This window comes from Trematomus bernacchii, unplaced genomic scaffold, assembly GCF_902827165.1.
Source record: "Trematomus bernacchii unplaced genomic scaffold, fTreBer1.1, whole genome shotgun sequence".
NCBI lineage: Eukaryota > Metazoa > Chordata > Actinopteri > Perciformes > Nototheniidae > Trematomus > Trematomus bernacchii.
The window spans coordinates 12,981,429-13,004,193 of NW_022987564.1; the positions used below are offsets into that span (position 1 = coordinate 12,981,429).

At 41.4% G+C, this 22,765-nt stretch overlaps 1 protein-coding gene across 1 annotated transcript; it reads left to right on the forward strand.

The window, feature by feature from the left end:
• Positions 1–687: 687 nt before the first annotated feature.
• Positions 688–22,448, forward strand: cgnb (cingulin b). Its single transcript, XM_034124327.1, has 21 exons — positions 688–832; positions 4,304–5,454; positions 5,533–5,621; positions 5,725–5,794; positions 9,830–9,927; positions 10,951–11,083; positions 11,174–11,386; positions 13,980–14,122; positions 14,563–14,589; positions 15,154–15,259; positions 16,219–16,419; positions 16,599–16,697; positions 17,288–17,545; positions 17,627–17,797; positions 18,478–18,639; positions 18,780–18,869; positions 18,969–19,052; positions 19,139–19,257; positions 19,422–19,530; positions 20,695–20,858; positions 21,057–22,448. Exons 2-21 carry the CDS (start codon positions 4,333–4,335, stop codon positions 21,187–21,189), a joined length of 3,591 nt encoding a protein of 1,196 aa, XP_033980218.1. The 5' UTR covers positions 688–832; positions 4,304–4,332; the 3' UTR covers positions 21,190–22,448.
• Positions 22,449–22,765: the final 317 nt, after the last annotated feature.

A 22,765-nucleotide genomic window follows, 5' to 3' on the forward strand; every position in this document is an offset into this window, starting at 1 on the left:
TCATGGGTTTAAATGGAGCTGTTCTGTCAAAGAAACTCTTGGATGTTCTCCAGCGTGCCTCTTTCATTGTGCTGGGTACCAAGTTATATAGTTATTTACAGTAGACCCTTACCACATTATCATGAGATCATTTGGATGTTTAATAAAGTTGTGTTAGGGTCTTTACAAAGAGTGTGAGTTCAGTGTGGCATTAAAGTTTCCCTGAATATTGATATAACACAGGAGTAGCTTCTTGATGTATAGGAATTAGGGAGTGAAGATAATGTAACTAAACGATAATCAAAAAGTCTCAGAAGTATAAATAACAAGATTTAAGTTAAGGATGCAATGTAAAGGCCATATATGCTGTAGTGTAGCTATATAAAGCAGATAACCATGTGATCTAACTGGACTAGCCTTTGTCCTGTCAATAGTTAATTAGTTTTGCCTCAGCAGTGATCTGATCTGCATTGGGATTAGATATAATTATAGCCCAATACTGCCATGTTTACATTGTCAAATTGATTCAGAAATGATTTCCCTTAACAACTGCAGAAATGGGTCACACACGCTATTTATTTAATTAACCTGTGTGTGTGTGCAGAGATGAAACTATGGTCACAGCAGGCCCCGCCCCCAAGGGAGCCGCCCACCAATCAGCTCGGTCCTGAGGCGGGACCACGGCTATCCGATGTTCTGGCAACAGGTTGCACTGGTAGCGGAGGGGGGGAATTTCCCGCTGTCCTCAGTTCATTGTAACATCTTCTCATCCCACCAAACAGTACAGAGCAGCGGCCGTGAACACTGAAGCAGGAGGGAGCAACATTTCGTGGTTATAGGATCATCTGTACAGGTGCAGTAAACAAGTATTTACACAGCTGCTGCTTATCAACTCTTCACTTGAGTGGGGAAAGTGCAATGCTGTAAGCTCCGTTTTGCTGAGCGAGCGTTTAATAGCATTTGGATAAACCGATATGGACACCTGTGGCTTTGTTGTTTGATTTGGCAACCTTATAATGACCTAGAATCGGGCGCAGAAAGCCTTTTGTTGTCCGCTTTCAGGCGTGTTGTCAAAGCTTTTGGTCTCGGCTCTGTGTGTACTCCGCTGCTGTCTATAATTGGATCTATTTGTGCGGCGTAAAGAGGATAAAAGAGGTTATTATGGCTGGGAAACGCTTCATGTAGGACTGGGGGCAGGTTTTATGGTTGTTTACCTGCTTACTGTGCTCGGGGTCCCAGTAAACAACCCGGAGGTTTCGACGCGCACCGATACTGACCGAGCGGAGAGGTGGGTGTGACGCAACTCTCCTAGGAGCAGACAGGTGCACTGCCCTGATGCTCTCCCTGAACAAAGTAGTACTTTTATTTGATATGAATTTGAAAATTGCATTATTGAATTTGTCAGACCAGCTGTGTAACTAACGTGACGTCTGCTAATAAAACACTCCTATTTGATAGATGTATGTGGCTTAGTCCAGGTAAACAGTAAGATAAGAATCATATATGTGCAAACATTATGTTTTACAACGTCCCATCTGTTAAAATAGGGTGAATAATATTCAGCTACCTTTAATATCAATTGCTCGAGAAATAGTCCTGATCTACAGTTTTTGCCTGGGGGAACACCTCAAGCCCTCTTTAAGGTGTTTGGGTAAACATGCATCTTTTAAAGAAAGACAAGTGTTTCCATGTTGTTGCTATTTTACACAAGATGAACCTGCATCTATGTCTCCAACACAGCCAACAATACTGATAACAACAGGGCTAGCCTTTCTGTTTTTACTGCATTTAATCAAACACAAATACAATGGTGTTTGAACATGGATGTTGTGCTTCATTTAATTGTAGATGATAGTCCAGTATTCTCATTTAATTACGTTTTTATAGGAATTTCATCACTTATATGTTTATATAGTGTATTTTAAATCATTTATTTTTACTTAACAAGAGATACATCTGAGATGATCAAAGTGTTACTCGGTTGCATTGAAGATACATGTAATTGTGTAAGACGATTTTGCATATATTTAATTTGACACAATTCTAAAAAATTGATTACATAAGTATATTTAGGTCGCAACTGATTATTACTTTCATTCTTGGTTTATACAATAGGCTGTTAAATATTTCTAAAGAAGTGACACATATCAATCATCCTTTTCCAGAGTTCCAGGTGATGTCATCTAATTGTTTGTTATGTCCAAAATCCTAAAGATATTTAATTTGCACGGATATAACACAGAGAAAGCAGAACATCTTTATTAGAACTAGCACAAAAATGACTTTTTGATATGTGATTATACAAATTCTAGTAATTCTGTCCAATGATATCTCTTTTTATTGATTCATCATCTAATAATATACCATTCTCCAAGTCCTAGTGTCAAAGTAGCGCGTCTTCCTGTTCAGATACCAAAGGCAGGAGACAGTGTGGGAGAAAGTAGAAGATCAGACGAGTTGCAGCAGTCACAGGGTGGCAGAACATGGCCAGAGGAAAGTGAGCTCTGTGAGCGGAAAGGGAAGAGAGATGGCAGAAAGTCCGGTTTCATGACATTCCTGTTTCTTTGTAGACACAGCCATTCCTTGTGACAAGAAAGAGCTGTAGAGGAGGTGAACCAGTTGTCACCAAACAGTGCTCAGCTACTGGCTGTTACACAACTACCAAGTCTGGAAATCTGTATTTACCCAGGGAACATACTTACACCTGAGTTTCTGTGTGCCCAGTGATTAGCAGCCTTGGGCTTAACAATAGACAATAACATTATCCTTTTATAAGGTTTTCCAACATAGCTGAGGGCTAGCTTTTTTTAACCTTCATATTATAGTTTTGATGTCCAGTGTGCAACATGACCTGCAAACCTGGTTGTTTGATATGTTAGGCTGGGGGAATCAATTTGTTTATGCGCTGTATTTTTTGTTTTTTAATGAGTCTTTTCACTTTTGTATTTACTGCCTATGTGGACAGTTTTCCGCATGTATAGGCTTTACAGTTAGTGCTGCCCTAGTTCTCGGTTTCCTCTTAATCTGTCCTTATTAATACAAATGCAAACCACGCGCAATGCCCGAGTAAAGGGAACGTCTGGAATCCTAAGAATGTTTTTAGGAAAGACAAAGGCTGACTTTGATTCACCAATACAACCTCAATGCCAGTCGAGGTGCTTCGCGTTACACAATAACCAGCGGCCAGTCAGAGTCAGTTACATTTTAGTTTCTGTGAGAGTCACATCTGTAGGTATGGACAAAGGAAACATACAGGGGTTTGAAGTGCGATGCTAAGCCCTGTTGAGCAGCTTTAGCAGTGCTTAAACACAAATATGTATGTGTTCAAGAGAAACAGCACTTTCATGTGACAGCCAAAGTGTTTTAACATGATTCCACAATACTTTCCTGCCACTGAAAAGCAGCGATGCTTATTAGATCAGATACCTGCTCCCAGAGGGTGCATGTGTCTGCGAAAACCCCTCTCAGATCTGTGTGTATGTGTGCTTGCGCAGCTTAAAGTAAACAGTGTACGCCTGAGTGAGTCTACTCTGAAGTCTGGTGACTGTGGAGACTTTGGCGAAGGCAGAGAAAGAGAGAGAGGAGGCCCATTCCTGACATAGCCCCCAGTGTTTAATGCTCCACAGAGCCGGGACAATAAGAGGAGTATTCCCCTCCTCATAGTGTTCATCACCAAGGTCCTCTTTCAGAGCAAATAAGATGGACACGCTTAGGTTATACTAACATTGTGGCTGACGGACTGGCTTATGACAGAATATATTTTTGGGTTAGATCACTGAACTAGTAGATATTAACATGTTACATTACTCTGGGAAATGTACTTCAGTAATTTTATTGGCAAAATATACTTCTTAGGTTAGTTGTTCTGCAGAATATATATTTTGTCTGATCACACCCTCTGGAGAAAGTAAAACGAATAGTTTTGTTAGATCCCGCGTGGCACATTTGTCATGACATTACTATAATTAAGCCCTGGTTGAGAAGGAATTAAACCAGTAGAGCAGCAAGAGAATATGTCGGCATGATCACGGTGTATCAGCAGTCTGGTATTATTGCAGAGTCAGGGTGACTTCACCTGGAAATAAGTGATACATGCAGGTTAAAAGGAGGCATCTGAGTTAAGGAGTCATCCTTTTTAAGACTATCTTTTAAAAAGCAACAGCTAAAACAATAAGTATGTGTATTAAATCATCTGCAGTTCTGTGGTGCTGAAAAGAGAAATTCAGGGGTCTTTTCATCGAGACTTTCGTTCAGTCTCTTTGTGACTTGTTCCTCTAATTCACCTGATTTGCATTTCTGCTGTTTTCCCTCCCTGTCTCACCAGGCTGCTTGCAGAGAAACCAGGAAGTCAGCATGAGCTCTCTGTCCACTGACAGGAAGCCTCTGGTGGATTACGGCGTTCAGATCCGCTTCATCAAGGACCTCCATGACACAGGTGGTGGTTTTCCTGATAAATCCAAAGTGAACGGCAGCACTGCAACCCCTCCTTCCAATAAATACGGGGTGGCAGTGCGCGTTCAGGGAATATCTGGACAGCCCTATGTGGTGCTGAAAGATGGCCAGAAAGGTGACTCTTACGGAGTTCAGCTCAACACTCCCACCTCCAGCTCAGGGCCACCTTCACCGTGCAACGGCCTCCCCAAGATAAATAAAGAACCGGCAGGATTAACAAACCCCTATAGCACTGCTGTAAACACAGCACGCTCCCCTGTTGTTTCTCCAGTGCAGGATGAGGGTGGGGAGATCTTTGGGAGCCCACATAAAAGACCTCCAGGGGATGGGCAAGCAGGAACACAAGGGGAGGAGGAGGGTGGAGCCGGGAGGCAGGGAGAGAGGTCAAAACCTGAATTCCGACTCAAAGCAACAGCCATTGACGCAAAAGAGAAAACCAGAGATAGGACTGACGAGGAGTATAACGAAGCAGGGCTGAAACGTGTCAAATTAAACGGTGTGAGACCAAAAGGGGTTCCAAAACCTGTCTCTGGTTACACCGGCTCTTTGGGGAGATACAGTGGGAAGAAACAGAGCAATGAGTCCTCTTCAGAGTTGTTCCCTGAACCTCCAGCAGCAACTAATGAGGAGCCCATCCCGGCGATCGACACAAACTCCCTGGCCCCCATCAACAAGCTCATCAGTAAGTTCAACAGCGGGACCCCGAGCAGCGCCCCACAGACGAGGGGCCGCTCCGGGGCGAGGCAGAGGCTCAGGTTTGACGAGCGCAGGCGATCAAGAAGTCTTGATGCTCGACAAGATGTCCAGGCTGAGGTTCCCTCTCCTAGCTCTCCCACTTTCAATCCCTACGCTATTCCTCTGTCCACCTCCTCCTATTCGTTGGCATCATCTGCCCCAGCGAGCAGTAGCCTGGGAAGCAGCACTGCCTCCGAGGGGAAGACGCTCGAGGCCCCGAAGACGAGCTTTAAGTCACCGGGGACGTTTGTTGCTAAGAACACCTATCCAGCTCTAGCAAAAAAGCCTGTAAGTATAGCAGCGATTGTGAGGTATTAGATCGTCTCGCTGCATTGTTTTCTTACGCAGCTAACTCTCTATTTAAAGGAGATATCGCCGAGGAGACAAATCAAAGAGGTCACCAATGGGGAGGAAGCTCAAGTGAAGCAGGCGATTTACAACATCCTTAAAGAGGGGTAAATATACTACAAGCATGATATAATCTCTATAATAATTGTTGCTTTATATGAATATCATCTGTATTTCAATCTTATTGACTGTCCGCTATTTCCTCATCAGCACCAGGGAGAGTGAGGGAGCCCTGAAAAGAAAGGTCAACCTCGTCTATGACACAACAGGACGTTTTAAGGTACAACAAAACATTAAAACCCTTCTCTTTTTTGACCACATACATGGAATATGAGCTATTTGTACATGCATATCTATACATATGTCTAGTGTTTCCAGTTTTACTAATGGATTATATAATATAGATGCAGTAACAACTTGATTTTAGAAAAATAAAGTTCCAGCTTTGTTTTTTTAAATGTTGCTTGTGGCGTGACCCTTGTTTACATTTGGATTATAGCTTGTGCTTATAGTAGTTCAACATTTACATTACTGTTTTTCTTTCAGAGAGTCCTTACTACTCTCACGTCTGTAAGGTTAATATTCTGCTAAAACCAGCAGCTTGTTATCTTAGCTCAGCATAAATATTGTAAACAGGTAAACCCCTTACCCTGACTCTGTCTAAAGGTTGCTCAATCTGCCCCAGGAGCTAAGAAGATAAGCTGTTATTTATCTCAAACTACTAGTAGCAGTACTTGCTTTTAAATCTTACTCATTGATTTTTCTTTTGCAGCTATCTTAGTTAAAATCTCCCCACTTACCAGCAATCACATAAAAGCTTTACAAACAAATGTAAACATATTTTATTTAAAACAAAAATGAATTGCACACATTTACCAAAGCACATAATCCAAGGAGCTTTAGTGGTGTGGGTCCTGGATGGTGGTGTCTGAGGGGCATCTTGTAATGAAGCTAACAGATGGTTAGCAGCTTGGTCTCTTTACTAAGGATATGAAGTTCCTGTTTCCTCTACTCTGTCTCCAAGGATCCTCTTTTGTCAGACCAAACAAATTCAAAATTAAGTAGCGTGCTGAGTAGTCCTCTCTCAATTTGTGCTACCACATCTATGCACCTCTGAGCTCCTGTGACACCTTATTAGATAGATTGCACCATGTTTTTTTATGAGCACAAGCACACTACTTGCTTTAATTTTGCACCACTTTGCATAAATCTACATACAATAGTTATTCATTTGAGTCCTTAGCTTCTTATATTACATGCACTTGATTATGCATGACCCCTTGTTATGTGCTTCTCCGTGTGTTTGTGACCGCCGCTGCCTGGGAATTGTTTGCCACGTCTTGTCTCTTGGCAACGATGCACCTGCAGAGGAAAGCTGTTGAGGGCTCAGTGTGTGTGTGTGTGGAGCGTTCAGTCATTGAGAGCCATCAATAATTGAGTTGGACTGGAACCCTGCACCAGCTGGGGGTTGGCTTGCAGGATGGGACTGATCCTCCTAGGCGAGGTCTTGTTGTACCAAAACCTCCATGTTTTTCATGACTGTCCACTTTTTAAGTGCCAGATTTCAAATCCAGCAGTCATCTCACGCACTTTAGAGGCAACAACAGCTACTGAGACAGCCAGCATCAAAATGTAGGATGAAGGGGTTTACAGTGTTGTTTTTTTTATGCCTGAGGCTATTTTTTCTGCAGCTCTGCCTCTAAACCAAAACATCGCTTTTGTCTGTTTAAAGCCAAAGCATAAGATCAGTGCAGTGTGTGTGTTATAAAGGGATAATCTAAAGCCTGTTTTGAAGCATTTGTGATACAACCAGTGGCAGATAACTCTCGGAAATGTCTGATTTAAGGGTGCAATCTGCATAAGGCAGGCTGGCTTCACATCCCTCCCTACCACTAATGTCTGTGGCTCCTTCTAAGTGCTGGTGGTGTGTGTCTGGTCTGATGTAGTGTTGCCAGTCCATGTGTGTTAGTGGGAGAGAGGTGGGGTTACACTGACACCCTGTTTGTTCCCCTGGTTAATTGATGATCAGAGGCTACCTAGTATGTGGGAGATTTGCACCGAGTTGATGTTAATCCCCTTTTTTGTATTTTTTTAAAGAGTTACAAAGAGCATTAAAAACAAAGCTATGTCTTCTTGCTATCCCTAGTCAGGTCGTTCAAAGGTTGTGTCCAACAAAAGAGTGATTTCTCCTAATAAGGATGTTTTATTTATATAAAATTGACCTAAATAATGTGTGTTGTCCCAGAAATTCTTCTATTACTTGGATTATGGGATAGTGGTGGTCTAATGGATAGTGAGGTGGGCTGAAGATTGGAAGGTTGTGCGTTCAAATCCCGCCAGGAACACCACCACTAGTGTGCCCTTGACTAAGGCACTTAGTCCTTAGTTACTCCAGGGAGAATGTCCCTGTAATTGGTAATTGTAAGTCGCTTTGGATAAAAGCGTCAGCTAAATGAAATGTAATGTAATGATTAGCACAAAATCCCCCTGGTTAAATTATCCAAAGATCAACTTTTAAAATATCTCTGACTTTTTATAAAAGTACAAGTCTGTGAACATAAAAATGGGGGATAAGGGAATAAGTTAACTACGAATCCCAGGGTGCATTTCTGCACAAACAATTCAATCACTGAGCTTAGAAATATGTGGATGAATTTACCACCATTCTTATTGGTTTCTACTCGATGGAAATGGTGGCTGAGGCTCATAGGTATTTTGTAATTGAGATTGAGATTGAAATGGTAAATTACAATTAGAACAATGTTTATCAAAACATTTGAAATGCAATAATTATAGAATACTGAGAAACACTCCCAGAACCAACCTAGGGAAATGAACTGGTAAATCATGAGGAAAAACAAAACAGAAACAAACATCTGAACAAGAATCCAACATTTTCACAGCACAAACATGTTTTTTCACTGATGACTGGGAAAATGTATCTAGCGATCCCTTGTGTGGGTTCTGGCCCCGTGTTGGGAACCTCGGCTGTGAATATATCAAAATTAAATCATCTACTGTTTTAGATCAGACTTTAATTTAATCTACTTTGTAATCACATCAAGTAATTCTGCTAAGACTGCAGGGCAGGAGAGTCTCTTTCATTGTGGATGATTAAAACACACAAGGATACAGCTGATGCAATTCACTCAAAGAACATATTCATATTCCCAATTATGTTATCTTTTGTTAATTATCTGTTTTTACGAGGACGGACAGGGACTGAAATGTCCCAGAACGGGATTATCTACAAACTGTCCTGAAGGGAAAGAAATGAAACAAATCTGTACAAAACTCATCTTCGTAATCTATCGCTGATAACTAAGGAATGTGCTGTGTGTGATCCCCGCTTTGTCTGTAATGAGTGTGTAGGAGGATAAGAGAGGTTTCATGGGCAGGCTGCGCTTGCACCTCCTTTTCAGCGAGAGCTACAGAGCGGTGTGGGCGCCGCTCCGGCTCTGCTCCCCTGCAGCCTGTCAGAAAGAGTTGTTAATGTGAGGAGACTGTCTTCTTCTTTTTTGACGATGTCTGAGCAAGCACACTGGCAGGGCCTCTTCTCCCAAACATGTTCTGACTGTCAGAATCTAGGGCAAGGAATCCGAGACAGGGTTTCTTCTTTTAAAGTTTCACATAATACAGACCACATAATGTATTTGCAAGGTCGACATTGGCACTCTGTTGCAATGTTTCCAGTCATCCCCTGTGTCCTCTTTAACTCTGTCTCTAAAAAATAATGTACTATCACTCTCTCTCTCTATATTATATATATATATTATATATAATATTGGTGTGTGTGTGATGGTGTGGTGTGTGTGTGTGGTTGTGATGTGTGTGTGTGTGTGTGGTGTGTGTGTGGTGGTGTGATGCTGTCGTGATGTGTGAGTTGTGTGTGTGTGTAGTGTGCTGTGCTCGTGTGTGTGTGCTGATTGTTGTGTGTGTGTGTGTGTGTGTGTGTGTGTGTGTGTGTGTGTGTGTGTGTGTGTGTGTGTGTGTGTGTGTGTGTGTGTGTGTGTGTGTGTGTGTGTGTGTGTGTGTGTGCTGTGTGTGTGTGTGTTGTGTGTGTGTGTGTGTGTGTGTGTGTGTGTGTGATGTGTGTGTGTGTGTGTGTGTGTGTGTGTGTGTGTGTGTGTGTGTGTGTGTGTGTGTGTGTGTGTGTGTGTGTGTAGTGTGTGTGTGTGTGTGTGTGTGTGTGTGTGTGTGTGTGTGTGTGGTGTGTGTGTGTGTGTGTGTGTGTGTGTGTGTGTGTGTGCTTGTGTGTGTGTGTGTGTGTGTGTGTGTGTGTGTGTGTGTGTGTGTGTGGTGTGTGTGTGTGTAGGAGGGAGGATCTGATGGGAGCTACAAAAAGGAGAACCTAGAGGAGCTCCAGGAGCAACTCAAACGCTGCAAGAAAGAACTGCAGCAAGTCCACAATGAGTGAGGATTTGTTTGTGTGTGTGTGGGGGGGGGGGGAAGAGATTTGCCTTTAATCAAGTATTGTACTTAAAGGTGGGGTAGGTAAGTTTGAGAAACCGGCTCGAGATACACTTTTTGTTATATTCCATGGAATGCTCTTAACATCCCGATAGCAATGAATATCTTAAGTGCTTTGACAAAAAATCCATTAAAAAATTTCATCTGTGGAAGCCGTAGTATTGTAAAAAGCATGACCAATCATTTTAGCCGGCCCGGCTAAAGTAACTGGATGGCCTACCTGCCTGTCAGCCTTCCATCTATGCACAAACTTATCTCGTGCCCTCATTGGTCATGTGCGCGTTCGTGTGTGTTGGAGGAGGGGGTCTATAAGGAAGTGGCAGATTTTTTCCGGCTGTGTATTTTCAAATTCTAGCGATCTCGAGCTGGTTTCTCCAAGATTACCTACCCCACCTTTAAGTATTAGGCATTAGAAAAGTGTATTTTTGACTTCACTACAATTATTTATCACTCACAGTTACTAGCTACTCACTAAATAGCACATGATATGCCAAATGATTTGATGTAGTACTCTACTACGTAGCTACACAGTCATTTTAGTTCAACATGAAAAACTACAAGTTTAAAAGACTCTTAAAAATGTATTTGTTATGGATAAAAACGGAATAATACTATATATAATAATATAATACTGTGAGGAGAGATATTCTGCATAATACGTACTTTTAAAAGTACATGTTGCTTCTGAATGACTACTTGGGTAACATTTTCAGTTCAGGAAGATAGTATTTCCTTTAACTAAGTATACGATCTGATTACTTTTCCAATAACTAGTTTGTTTATTTGTTTGTTTGTGTGTATGTGGGGGGGGTTTGCATGTAGAGTGTTCACACTTAACAGCCAACAATAGTTTCCAGTTATCACTCATGTGGCTGCTTTGTCAAAGGATAATTTCACTATTACACGATTGATGGGCTTGTTAATGTGTTTGGCGTTACAATATTGATGGTGTGTGTGTGTGTGTAGACTTGCCGAGGAGCGCATGGCCAGAGAGGGGGCGGAGTCTCGTGTGCGGCTACAGGAAGATCAGCTGGCCGAGCTTCAGGAGGATCTGAGGAGGGTTTCAGAAAACTCTCCTCACTCAGACTCTCTGCAGACGGTACTGACACTGCTGGACACGGAAAAACATGACCTCTCTTCTGTCTGTCTGCCTGTCTGTCTGTCTGACTGTCTCTGTCTCTCTCTGCAGGATGTGATGAGTCTGCAGGCCGACCTGTCTGAGGCGAACATGTTACGAAGGCGCCAGGAGGAGATTCTACACCAGCGGGAGCGGGAGCTGACGGCCCTGAAGGGGGCGCTGAAGGAGGAGGTGGAGTGCCATGACAGAGAGATGGAGGCTCTGAGGGAGCAGTACAGCCAGGACATGGACAACCTGAGGACCACCATGGAGCAGGTCACACAGGTGGGGGGCACTTACCTTTGCATTTTGCTCATGTAGTCAAATACCCCAAAGTTGTAGCCCAAAATGTGTCATTGGGTTTGAACTGCAGTGCAGCAGTATTGAATCCCTGAGAGACAGTAATTCATTTTCTAAGTCACATCTGAATAGTTTACTCCTGTGTGTTTTGAGAACAGGTGAAAAAAAGAGGTTGAGAAGATAATATTTCTAGGTTACTCAAAGAAAGTTAATCTGTGAAGTTTGTTTTTCATAAAAAGATGAATCTATTTCAAATTTGCAATTTTTTTACTATATGTAGCACTGTTGAGAGATGGGAGGCAAGCTAGAGAAGAACATGTCTGGCATCCACAGATGATTTGTTTAGGAACTTAAAAAGATTATCCTGTCCAATCCTTTTTTCCCCACCTGTATTTTATTTCATAAATATGCCAGAGAAAATGATTTAGATCAGACAGGAAATAGATGACTAGGATATTATTTTTCATTTCACTCTTATTACTTCCTCTTGGGTCTTTTCTACAGCAGTACTTCATAACAAAATGTTTTTTCTGTAGTGAGAGTCGAGCTAAACTTATTAGTGGAAAGATAAAAAATGCTGAAGACAGATAAAGAGAGTCAAATTGTGCAGCTGTGAAAAAAGACTCAAGAGACTTTGAATATTTCATTATCAAACTAATATCGCTAAGCAAACATATTATTATTTATCAAAAGTCAAATAAAGTCTGTCACTTAAACTCTTATCGGCAACCTTATAAATGCTTTAAAATTCTGAAATATCTCTCAAGTATGTGCAAGTATTTTGATAAGGGATGAGTCTAAAAGGGAGTGACTGGTTCAATAAAACCCAAAAAGTGTTGGTTTAGTAACTCTGATGTCACTGGACCAGCACGAGTGGTTCAATAAAGTGAACAAAGAACAAGCAAGACACTCATAAATAGCTCTTAAAAAGAACGGCTCAGCTGCCCCTCTGTTTTATGTGTTTGTTTAGGTCCATTTCAGCAGCTTTCTTACCCTCCAGAACGTTTTAAAGACACTGACTTTGAAAGAACCAAAAGATTCTGCACACAGTCGACCAATGCTAGGCACTTTATAAATGAACAGAGTACAAGTGAAAGACAGTATGCTGAGTTTTGTGTCTTTTTCAGCATTCATTTCTGGTTGGAAATGGGAGTTGACCTCAGTTTTATTGTGAGCTTTTGATATTTCTCTGTCAGAATTCATCATAAACTTGCACACTGACACTGATATTTCCACTTTCACTCATGTATTCATCCTCATTATTCTTGCTTCACTGTCAAAGAAAGAGCCTGCAGATTACCGAGCAAATAACCAGGGAGGATTATAACCTCTTTGATGGCAACGGCAAAACCTTCAGTGCAGCGATCACAATGAAGAATTCTCAGTATTTATTGTTTGTTACACCATCGTCTTCTAATAGATAAAACATACAGAGGATCTTTTTGTACTGATGTAGTGGGAGAACAGTCAGCTTACTCCTGTCAGGCTGTTTGTGCATCCTGCATCCGTTATTTAGCCGATATTAAATCGAGCTTTGATGTTGCATCCACCCCATTATACACCCCGTCTTTGTCTTGTCATTCGGTTTTATGTGTCAGCACACTGTCAGTGTTCAAATACCGAGTCAGGGTATCACAAGGTCAGGCTCAGCCCAGTGTGCAGAGGGAGAAAAGAGAATTTCTCTGCTTGTGATTGCAATGTGAAACTTTTCCAGTTGAGTTTCTATTGTGGAGTTTCTGCCAGTTGACTATTTTTGCAGTGATGTGGTGTAGAGGAAATATGAAGCATATGTATGTACAGGAATAGATCATTAGGCAGATTTTGGAAGCAGTGTCAGGAAAAAAGTGTCATTCCGCCTGAGAGCTTGAAATAAGCGGACCGGTTGGCAGCTGCTTTTGATGTGTGCCGATTTATTTGGAGAGAGGAGGATTAAAATAGTCGGATCGCTGTTTGTGACGCCTGCTCCATCTCGTGCGATATTTGATGTTGTTATTTCTTACTGTGAGGTATATTTTATTAACGTTTTTTTGGGTTTTCGCTTCCCTGTAGTGTGTTTTATAGGTTTTTGAGCATGTAATTGGTCTGCAAAGGCTAAAATCCCAAAGTTCCCTCATGAGGGAGTTTTTCTCTTTGTTTACTTCCTTGACATAGTGACATCATTATGTAACCCTCGCACTTCTATTGGCTAGCACAACAACACATTGTACGTCAAGGCTAAGGGCGTGACATTTCTTAGCGGTTGACCAATCACAACAGAGCCGGCCAGCTAACCAATCAGAGCAGACTGGGCTCTGGTTTCAGACAGAGGGTGAAAAGAGGTGCTGCAGCACAGGCAGTACGAGAACTAATAAAGAGCTTTTTGAACATTAAAGCATGTAAACAAGTCACAGGACAAGTACAAAATACAAAATACAAATATGAACCTGAACATTTGCATAAAAGGGCCCTTTTTAAAAGTTGAAGACATAAAGGCATTAAACCAAAGATGTCTGTTCTTTGAGGAATACATGACCTTGTCTTATATGAGTCACATTATAATTGTTTGTGCGTTTGTCTGCCCCCATGTTTCAGTCCCCAGGAGCAGATAGAAGAGGAAAGGGAGAGGGTCAACACCTCCATGTTTACGCTGGAGCAAGAACTGGACGACTGCAGAGATCAGGAAGAGCAGTGGAAGAATCAGCTGGACGCCTCGACACGGGATCTGCAAACCACCAGAGAAGAGTTAGTGTTTAAAGGCTTTTCTAAACTGCATGAATCGATTGTGAGCTTGTTATATACATGACATATATTTGTCTGTATCTTACTTCAAAGGATTAAGAAACAAAAACTCTGCAGAAGAATAAAGTAATGTTCAAAGACCATGAGATGTGTGGATAAATCAAAGCATTGACTGATTATGGAGGCATAACATCGCTTTGTATCCATAAAAAGAGATACAAACAGCTGCAGAAAGGCTACTGCAAGGAGTATATGTCCAGCTGCTCTTTAGTCAAGCATCAAACACCCTTACATTGCTTTACACTTTCACAAAAAATGTGCTTAATGAAACGTTGTATATAATATATGTGGACATACTGAATATACTGTTTTCTGTTGGTACAGTCTTCTCTTGAGTTATTTTTTAATGCATGCACTCTTTCACTTGACTCTTCCTCGGGCAGGAGCGGGATGCACATCAGCAGTCGAATGTGAGAGCGACAGTCAGTCTCACTGTGTTTGGTTTGAGTAGCTTTAGCCTAGTTTCAAATAAGCAAATCTGAACTTGACATATGTTCCCTGAAATTCACTTGAAAACTCACATATCCGAGTGGATTTTGTATCTGATGATTTTGATCATTAGATCAGTTAACCTTCTATTAACAGTAATCCAGTGATAATAAACCCGATGAACTAAATCACTCAACATACTCACATAACAAATCAACATGCAGAAATCCCCTTAATTGATTGTGTCTTAATGAAGTTAAATTGATCAATCATTGTTTTTCAATCTTTATACATTTCCTGATTTAAATGCTAATTAAGCATTAAGTAATGCTACAATGTAAGTCAAACAAAAGTCAGATTGTGAATGTGGTGATGTTTTTATAGTGTGGTAGTTGTATCCCCTTTGTTAGTCATTAGTAACTGCTATCTTTGGTGTGGGCACATGTGTGCTTATGGCCTTGCAGAGTGTGTGTGTCGGTGTGTGTAGAGTTTATAGAGCTTCAGTTATCTCTGTGTGTTCTTTAACATCTGCTTTCTTTCTGCAGGCTGCTGAAATCCCAACTGGAGAAGGATGAATTTGAGGGGGAGCTGAAAGCTCTTCGGGACTCGCTGAAGAAACAAATGCCTGCCTCTGACGATAACTTAGCAGAGGTAATTCACACGTCCGTCACCGGGCAGATTACTCTCACTGTGTGGGTGAAAGACAGCGGCTCATCTCTTCTGTTTAACAGCGTGATTAGTGGGTTTTTGTGGCTGAAGCTGTTATAATTTCATTCAGTATTGCTGCACACACAAATGATCACTTCACACCGGGGTTGGAAGAAGTACTCAGATCCTTTACTTAAGTAAAAGTACAAATACTATGGTCTTATAATACTCTACTGGAAGTAAAAGTCCTGATTTCATGGAATGAAAATGTTACTTAAGTAAAAGTACAAAATTATTAGCATCAAAACATACTTAGAGTACAACAAGTACAAATACTCAATCTGCACAATGGCCCAGTACCAGTACAGAAGTATAAGCAGCTAAATGTACTTCAAGTATCAAAAGTCAAAGTATTCGTTATGCCGAATGGATATATCTACAGTATTATATTACAATGGCTATTATATTATCCTGTTTTTCTATATGCAGGAGAGCATTTTAATATTGTAGTCAGATACTAGAAATACTGTGGAGATTAGTAGTACAGTACTGCATTATACCATGTCAGCAAATCATGTGTTTCCATATTTACAAGGTAACTGTGGGTGTTAGATGAATGTAGTAGAGTTTCAAAGTGCACTTTTTGCCTGAAATGTAGCGGAGTATATGTATGAAGTAGCAGTAAATAGAAATACTAAAGTAAATTACAAACGCATCAAAAAAATAAAGAATTACAAGTACAACAACAGTTAAGTCTTAATTACAATACATGAGTAAATATACTTGGTTACTTTCCACCACTGCTTGCCACATACTTTTATAAACACATTGTTATGCACCCTCGGCACATTCCTCTTACTCTCACTCACACACACACGCACACGCACACGCACACGCACACACACACACACACACACACACACACACACTCACATTATTCATCTTTGATTGCTTATCCGAAGGAGCTCCGGCGTTGCCATGATGATCTGAAGCGTGCTCGCACCGATCTGGACAAGCAAAAGAGCGAGTTAGACGCGAAGAGAGAGGCACTTGAATCCCTGAAGAAGGCGAGTGGAGACAAAGAGGCTGAGCTCCTGTCTGAACTCAGAAAGTTGAAGGAGCAGTCGCAGAAAGACAAGGCCGAGCTGGAAAAGGTGAAGGAGGTAAGGCAGTCTATAGAAAATAATGACTTTCATGATGTAACAGATTACATTGAAATGGATTATATGTATGAGTAGCGCTTTCATATAGGTGATTATCACAATTGTAATGGAAAGTTTGGGTGTTGTATGCACATTATGTAAATTCTCCATCTTTCTCTCTCAATCCGCTCCATCTGCAGTCGTCTGTCGGGTCTTCAGGAAAGACCGTGGTGGACTACGGCACCAACCTCGAGCTCCAGGAAACAAACACTCGCCTCAGAGAGAGGCTGGCCCGCATGGTACTGCTCAAAACATATAAAAGCAGACACAGCTGTACACACACATGCATGCAAAATTATGTAAACTGAAATACTGTACAAAAACAAAAGAAATGGCCGCCCACGCAGTCTCTATTTCCAACCGAGAAGAACATTAGATCCGAAGAAAAAACTCAAGAACATGTAAGCCCTGAAAATAATCCCTTCGAGATACATTTGCATAAGATGCGCTTTGTGCTCCTTCTGCGTTGGAACTGGTATTATAGCTGTTTTAAGCGCTATAATCTTGTTACCTTAGATGTGAAATGATCATGTGACCAGCATAGTCATACACAAATCTGTGTAGGGGCGAAACCATAAGAAATCTACATATGTTGAGGATATGGAGTACGTTTTTGTATGGAGTTCAAACTGGTGTAACACTACAGCGCGATGGCAAATTATAAAATACTGAAAAAATATGGATCAGTTTGCTGGGCTAATATGATTCAAGAAGACACATAAATACGCACACAAAATGCCATTTACCTACAGTATGGTAGTGCTACAAACACAAATGAGTCATATGCATGAGCTCCATGTTCACCTGTGTTTTCCGTCCCATTTGTCAGACGAGGCTTCACTCCAGCGCTCCCCAAAGCCCCGAGACCGAGGAGGCGGTGGACGCTCTGGAGGACGAGAACCGCTCCCTGAAGACTCAGCTGGAGGAGGCCAGGAGAGGAGTCACCCGCCTGGGCAAGGAGAGGGACGAGCTGACCCGGCGGGTGGAGGACAGAGACATGGAGAGGGAGGCGCTGAGGAGGGGCAAGACGGACCTGGAGGAGCAGAAGAGGCTGCTGGACCGAGCCCTGGAGAAGATCAGCAAAGAGGTGTTTTATCAGAGTCAGAATGATGTCTTGTTTTAGTTTGTGTTTGAGATGTTGTCATTCACCGTTGTTCCTACACTTCAGATGGAGATAATGATGGGAGATTCTCGTCAGTCGGTGGCCGCCCTGCAGTCACAGCTGGAAGACTACAGGGAGCGCACGAGGAAGGATCTGATGGAAGCCCAGAGAAACAGCAAGGACCGGCTGGCTGAGCTGCAGAGGGCTCAGAGCAGCCTCAAGGCCCAGCAGGAAGAGGTGAGGACACATGGGGGGAAGATCAAACCCAAAACTCCTGAAAGGAAAAAAGTTTTCAGTTCATACATTTTCTGGAATACAAGTTAAAAAGGTATCTTTAAGCTTTCTTTTTCTTGTTAAAGCCTTTCATAAGCCTTTTTAGCCTTGCTAGCGGCAGGAAAGCCGGGTTGGTCCAGACTGTAATATCTCAAGAACCTTTGGATATCTTTGCACAGTTTTTACAGAATTGTAGATGTTACATTTTCCTGACCACTTTAACAACATCTTATCAAAGATTGACATGAAAGTTTATGGTTGTTCTTTATTAATTTCTTACCAAGTAATGCAATGGGTAAACACTTGCATTTATAGGCGTAATAAGTATGTAAATATGTATTCCTCATACTCTCAGTGTGAGAGTGTATATCACTTTTTGGATTCAGCAGTTCTATCTTTGGACAGCTCTTAGGTGGCCACAGTTTTCACCCTAGGAGGTGGAAATTTGGCATAGAGGTCAAGTGTTTTTGAGGTTGTTTGTGTGTGAATGCATAAACTCGTGGATGCATTTTTACACATCATCACATCTATAGCAAATTAGTGTTTGTACAGTGTAACAGGGCAGTATGAAAAAAGAGAATGCATGCCCAGCAACTATACCTTTTAAAATCCATGCATAATGTTCCTCTGCACCTTGATTTCAGGTTTCCCGTCTAAAGAAGGATCTGCTGGTGTGCAGCGAGGAGAGAGACAGCGCCCAGTTGGAGAGAGATCTCCTTAACAACAGGCTCAAACATGTGGAGAATGATATAGAATCAGAGAAGAGCACACACACTGACCGCACCAGGGAGATCAGGGGCCTAGAGGTGAGGCTTAGAGGTCATGAAAGTCGGGATTTAAGTCAATTAGGGACATGGTGATATGTCAGCAAATGTAGTACAGATCCAGCTTTGAGTAGAGGCAGATTGAGATGTATTTATCTATATATCCGTGCGTGTGTTCACAGGATAAAATCAAGTCAATGGAGATTGAACTGGATGAGGAGAGGACGAGCGTGGAGCTTCTGAACGACCGCATCACACGTAGCAGAGATCAGGTACGAAGTATTTGAATACACATGCAAATAAGCAGAAGGCATTTCTGTGTAATCATTTAACAGGTTTGCTTACTCTGCCTCGACACTCTCTCCTCTCAGGTGGACCAGCTTCGCTCCGAGCTCATGCAGGAGCGCTCAGCACGACACGACCTGGAGATGGACAAGAGCGCACTCGAAAGACAGGTACCGTCTGTTTCTGTGATTCAGTGCCGACACATCTCATACTGTACACACAACTTATTCACCTCACTGTCCCTCTCCCCTCCCAGCTGAAAGAGTTGAAGTCCCGCGTGGCGGACATGGAGGGACAGACCCGGCCCTCACCTGGACTCAGCCTGCTGGAAAACAAAATTCAAGAATTGGAAGAGAGACTACGCAGTGAAGAAAGGTACAAAATCAGGGTGTAATGAGACAATGTCATAACTTATGGTACATTAACTGAAACGCTACTACTAAGCAACTGTGCCTAGAACGACAAATAAAATATGAGATTTTGTGTCATTATACTATATTCTTTGTTATATTATGTGCTTTCTGTGTGTCTTCACGCAGAGAGAAGGCCAGCATCCAGGCCTCTCAGAGACGGATGGAGAGAAAACTGAAAGAGCTAAACGCCATATTGGACCAGGAGAGAAGCCAGCATGTAGAGCAGAGAGATCAGGTAAACATCAGTATTAGACTGCAAATTATCTTTAGGGTTTGTTTTTGTGTTTGATGGTTTAACACTAAATTCTGATGCTTAAATCCTGATCCAACCGATCAAAGGAATAGCCCGAGGTTTGGACGAGAATATGTGAGAAGTTTTCAAGTGGTAAAAGTACAATAAAATGTAGAAGAAGTAGTTAGTTAAAGGTGGGGTAGGTCATTTTGGAGAAACCAGCTCGAGTGCGCTAGAATTTGAAAATACACAGCCGGAAGAAATCTGCCACTTCCTTATAGAGCCCCTCCTCCAACACACACGAACGCGCACATGACCAATGAGGGCACAAGATAAGTTTGTGCCCCAATGGAAGGCTGACAGGCAGGTAGGCCATCCAGTTATTTTAGCCGGGCCGGCTAAAATGATTGGTTGTGCTTTTTACAGTATTACGGCTTCCACAGATGAAATTTTTTTTATGGATTTTTTGTCAAAGCACTCAAGATATTCATTGCTATCGGGATGTTAAGAGCATTCCATGGAATATAACAAAAAGTGTATCTCGAGCCGGTTTCTCAAACTTACCTACCCCACCTTTAAATGAAAGTAAAAAACGTAGATATAACCAGACACAAACAGTAAAGCAAAATTCAGATGGACACAAATAAGGGTATGTTTGGATTTTAGTTTAAAATTAGCTAAAGGTTGTTAGCACTTCTTCTTTTCATCTAACTCTGAGGAACAAGGCAAATAAATGTATTTTCCAAAGTATTTTCTGAATGTCAGACAGCTGAAAATAACTGGCTTGAAGATACTTTCCTGTGGATGTTTCCGGACTGTGTTTGTACTAATTAACCATCTCAATTTCAATTATGAAGTGATCTACTGTTTGACCTACACCACTTGTTTAATCATTAACACAGTTCAAACAGTGCTTGATTACATGTACCTATTTCACAAAACACTAATCTCATTCGTGCTCCTCCTCCTGACCCGCACACAACCTCACTCAGTCCCCACCACGCTCCCCCACCTCCCTATCCCTATAATGTTCCTGCTGCCCCAGCTTCTTTATATATAACCATAACCCCTACAAACCCACACACCTGCCTACACCTCCCTCGCGTCTCCAGCTGTTGCCTCCTGTGTTCCCCTCTAACCCCCTTGCCTCTCCCTCTCCGTCTCCAGCTGTCTCTGCGTGTGAAGGCCTTGAAGCGGCAGGTGGACGAGAGCGAGGGAGAGGTGGAGCGATTGGAGGGAGTGCGGCGGAAGGTTCTCCGGGACCTAGAGGAGCAGCAGGAGCTTCAGGAGGCAATGCATGCCAAAGTCTCAGCCCTGGAGACTGAACTAAAGTAAGGATGTGATGAAATAATGTTGATTTTCCACATACAATATGAGAATTATTAACTGTCAGCTTTTGACTATATCAAAACCATGTGTCTTCTTTACACTAGGTGGCACTCTCTAGTAACTAGCTGCACACATGTCTGTTTTCACTGAGCTGAAGTGTAAGAAAGTATAAGAACTGAGTCTCTTTTTGATGTTTGCAGGCGGAAGTCACAGAAAACGCATCGCACCGCTCTGGGCTCCTCCACTTTAAGCTCTGAGGATGAGGACGGTTTCTATGACACCAACATCACCTCCCTCCTCAACGAGAGCCACCTACAGACCAGCAACTGCTAGAGGGAGATACATTAAAAAGACCTATAAAAAGATCTTTTTTTTTTCTCTCTAGTGCAAACACTTGTGAGATTTTCATCAGAGAGAGGAACTCAGGTTACCAAGGGGTGTGAAGAACTCGGTTGCCATGCACTACAAACTTGCCTTGCAGTTCTTCTTGGGATTTATTTTTAGTACAGCAGTCCAACAGAGAGAGGTTGTCAGGATAATTAGATTGCATTTTATGAGCCTTCAGCTGTGATTATGATTGCTGTCATGTTTTCTCTGTCTTGAGATCTTCTGTTATGTTGAGAGGATGAATTACAGGTAGAGTTATAAATACAAGGTTTTACTTCAAATAGAATCTTTGCAAAAAGACTCTCTGCTGTGTGTATGTACTGTAAACTATTGTTGTAGCATGGTTTATATTCACTAAACTAGCAAATTCCAATGATTTAAACCAAAAAAATTACTTTAAAAGATATATGTCTTTCCTGATGCTCCAGTCAGATATCTGTGTTTGCTTGTGCATGATAAGTTACATCTGTCAGTGTTTCTTCGTGTATTGAAAGTGACTTTATGTTTTTGTTTTTTTTACGGTGAATGTGACAAGGGGCCATCTAAACTGAGCCTATATTTTTACACTGTAAGAGCTTACCTGTTACTCAAGACAATCAAATATGCGTACAGTAGCACTGTGTATCCTCACAGATGAATCTTTTCTCTATGAACCTTTGTACTTTAACCACTGTATTTCTGATGTGGGTTTATATATTGTTTTTCATTCATGTGCATGTTTTCACTCAAATGCCTTAAAAAGTAGATTCATATCTATGTTGTCTCTGCATGTATTCTGTGTAAATGCTGCTGCTGTAATGGTTTAAATAGTATTTCATATGCTTGCCTGCGCTTGCATCTTCTGTACATTCCTCTTGAAATAATAATTTGCTTAGATTTGAAAGCGTTTGACATTTCTCTTTGTTGCACCCGGCTTTTATGAATGTATATTCAAATCAATATCCAAATTACATTTTGATGGTGTTAAAACATTTGTAACATGCCACTTTTAAAATTCGTAATTGGGCAATTGTAAGTAAGTTGCTAATAGGCTTTTAAATGTAGAAATATGGTTATTATGCTGCATTTTTAAAGATATTCTGAGTAAATTTTGGATTGTGCATCAAAAAAGGTATTATGTATTTATTCCTCATTTCCTTAACCTCTAATCTTTTTATATTAATGTTAGGCACCATATTTATAAAAGTAGATCCCCTCCTAAATGAATCTGAAACGAATATGAGACTATATAAATGATATTGCATAATATATGAGGCAATTTAAGTGTAGCCACACAATTGTTAAGTAATTTAACCCTCTTGTATTACTTTTATCCCACTACAGCTCAACATTAAACCACATTTCATACTTAAAAGTCAAGAGTAACTCTTTTCGAAAAATATCCACTTCACTTGACTTATAAACACGAGTCATGATTATAGCAACAAGTGATCAATTGCTTATGATGGCACCTGATTTTTATTTTAAATACAGACTACAGACTACTGACTTTACCCTTATGGGATGCGGGGTGCCCTATTAT

What these genes read in the sequence shown, in the direction of transcription:
- cgnb (XM_034124327.1), top strand. Translation starts at nt 4,333, where the DNA reads ATGAGCTCTCTGTCCACTGACAGGAAGCCTCTGGTGGATTACGGCGTT. An exon ending in CAGCTCTAGCAAAAAAGCCT is followed by an intron (nt 5,455 to 5,532) that starts GTAAGTATAGCA and finishes CTCTATTTAAAG; the next exon opens with GAGATATCGCCGAGGAGACA. An exon ending in CCATGGAGCAGGTCACACAG is followed by an intron (nt 11,387 to 13,979) that starts GTGGGGGGCACT and finishes TTCAGTCCCCAG; the next exon opens with GAGCAGATAGAAGAGGAAAG.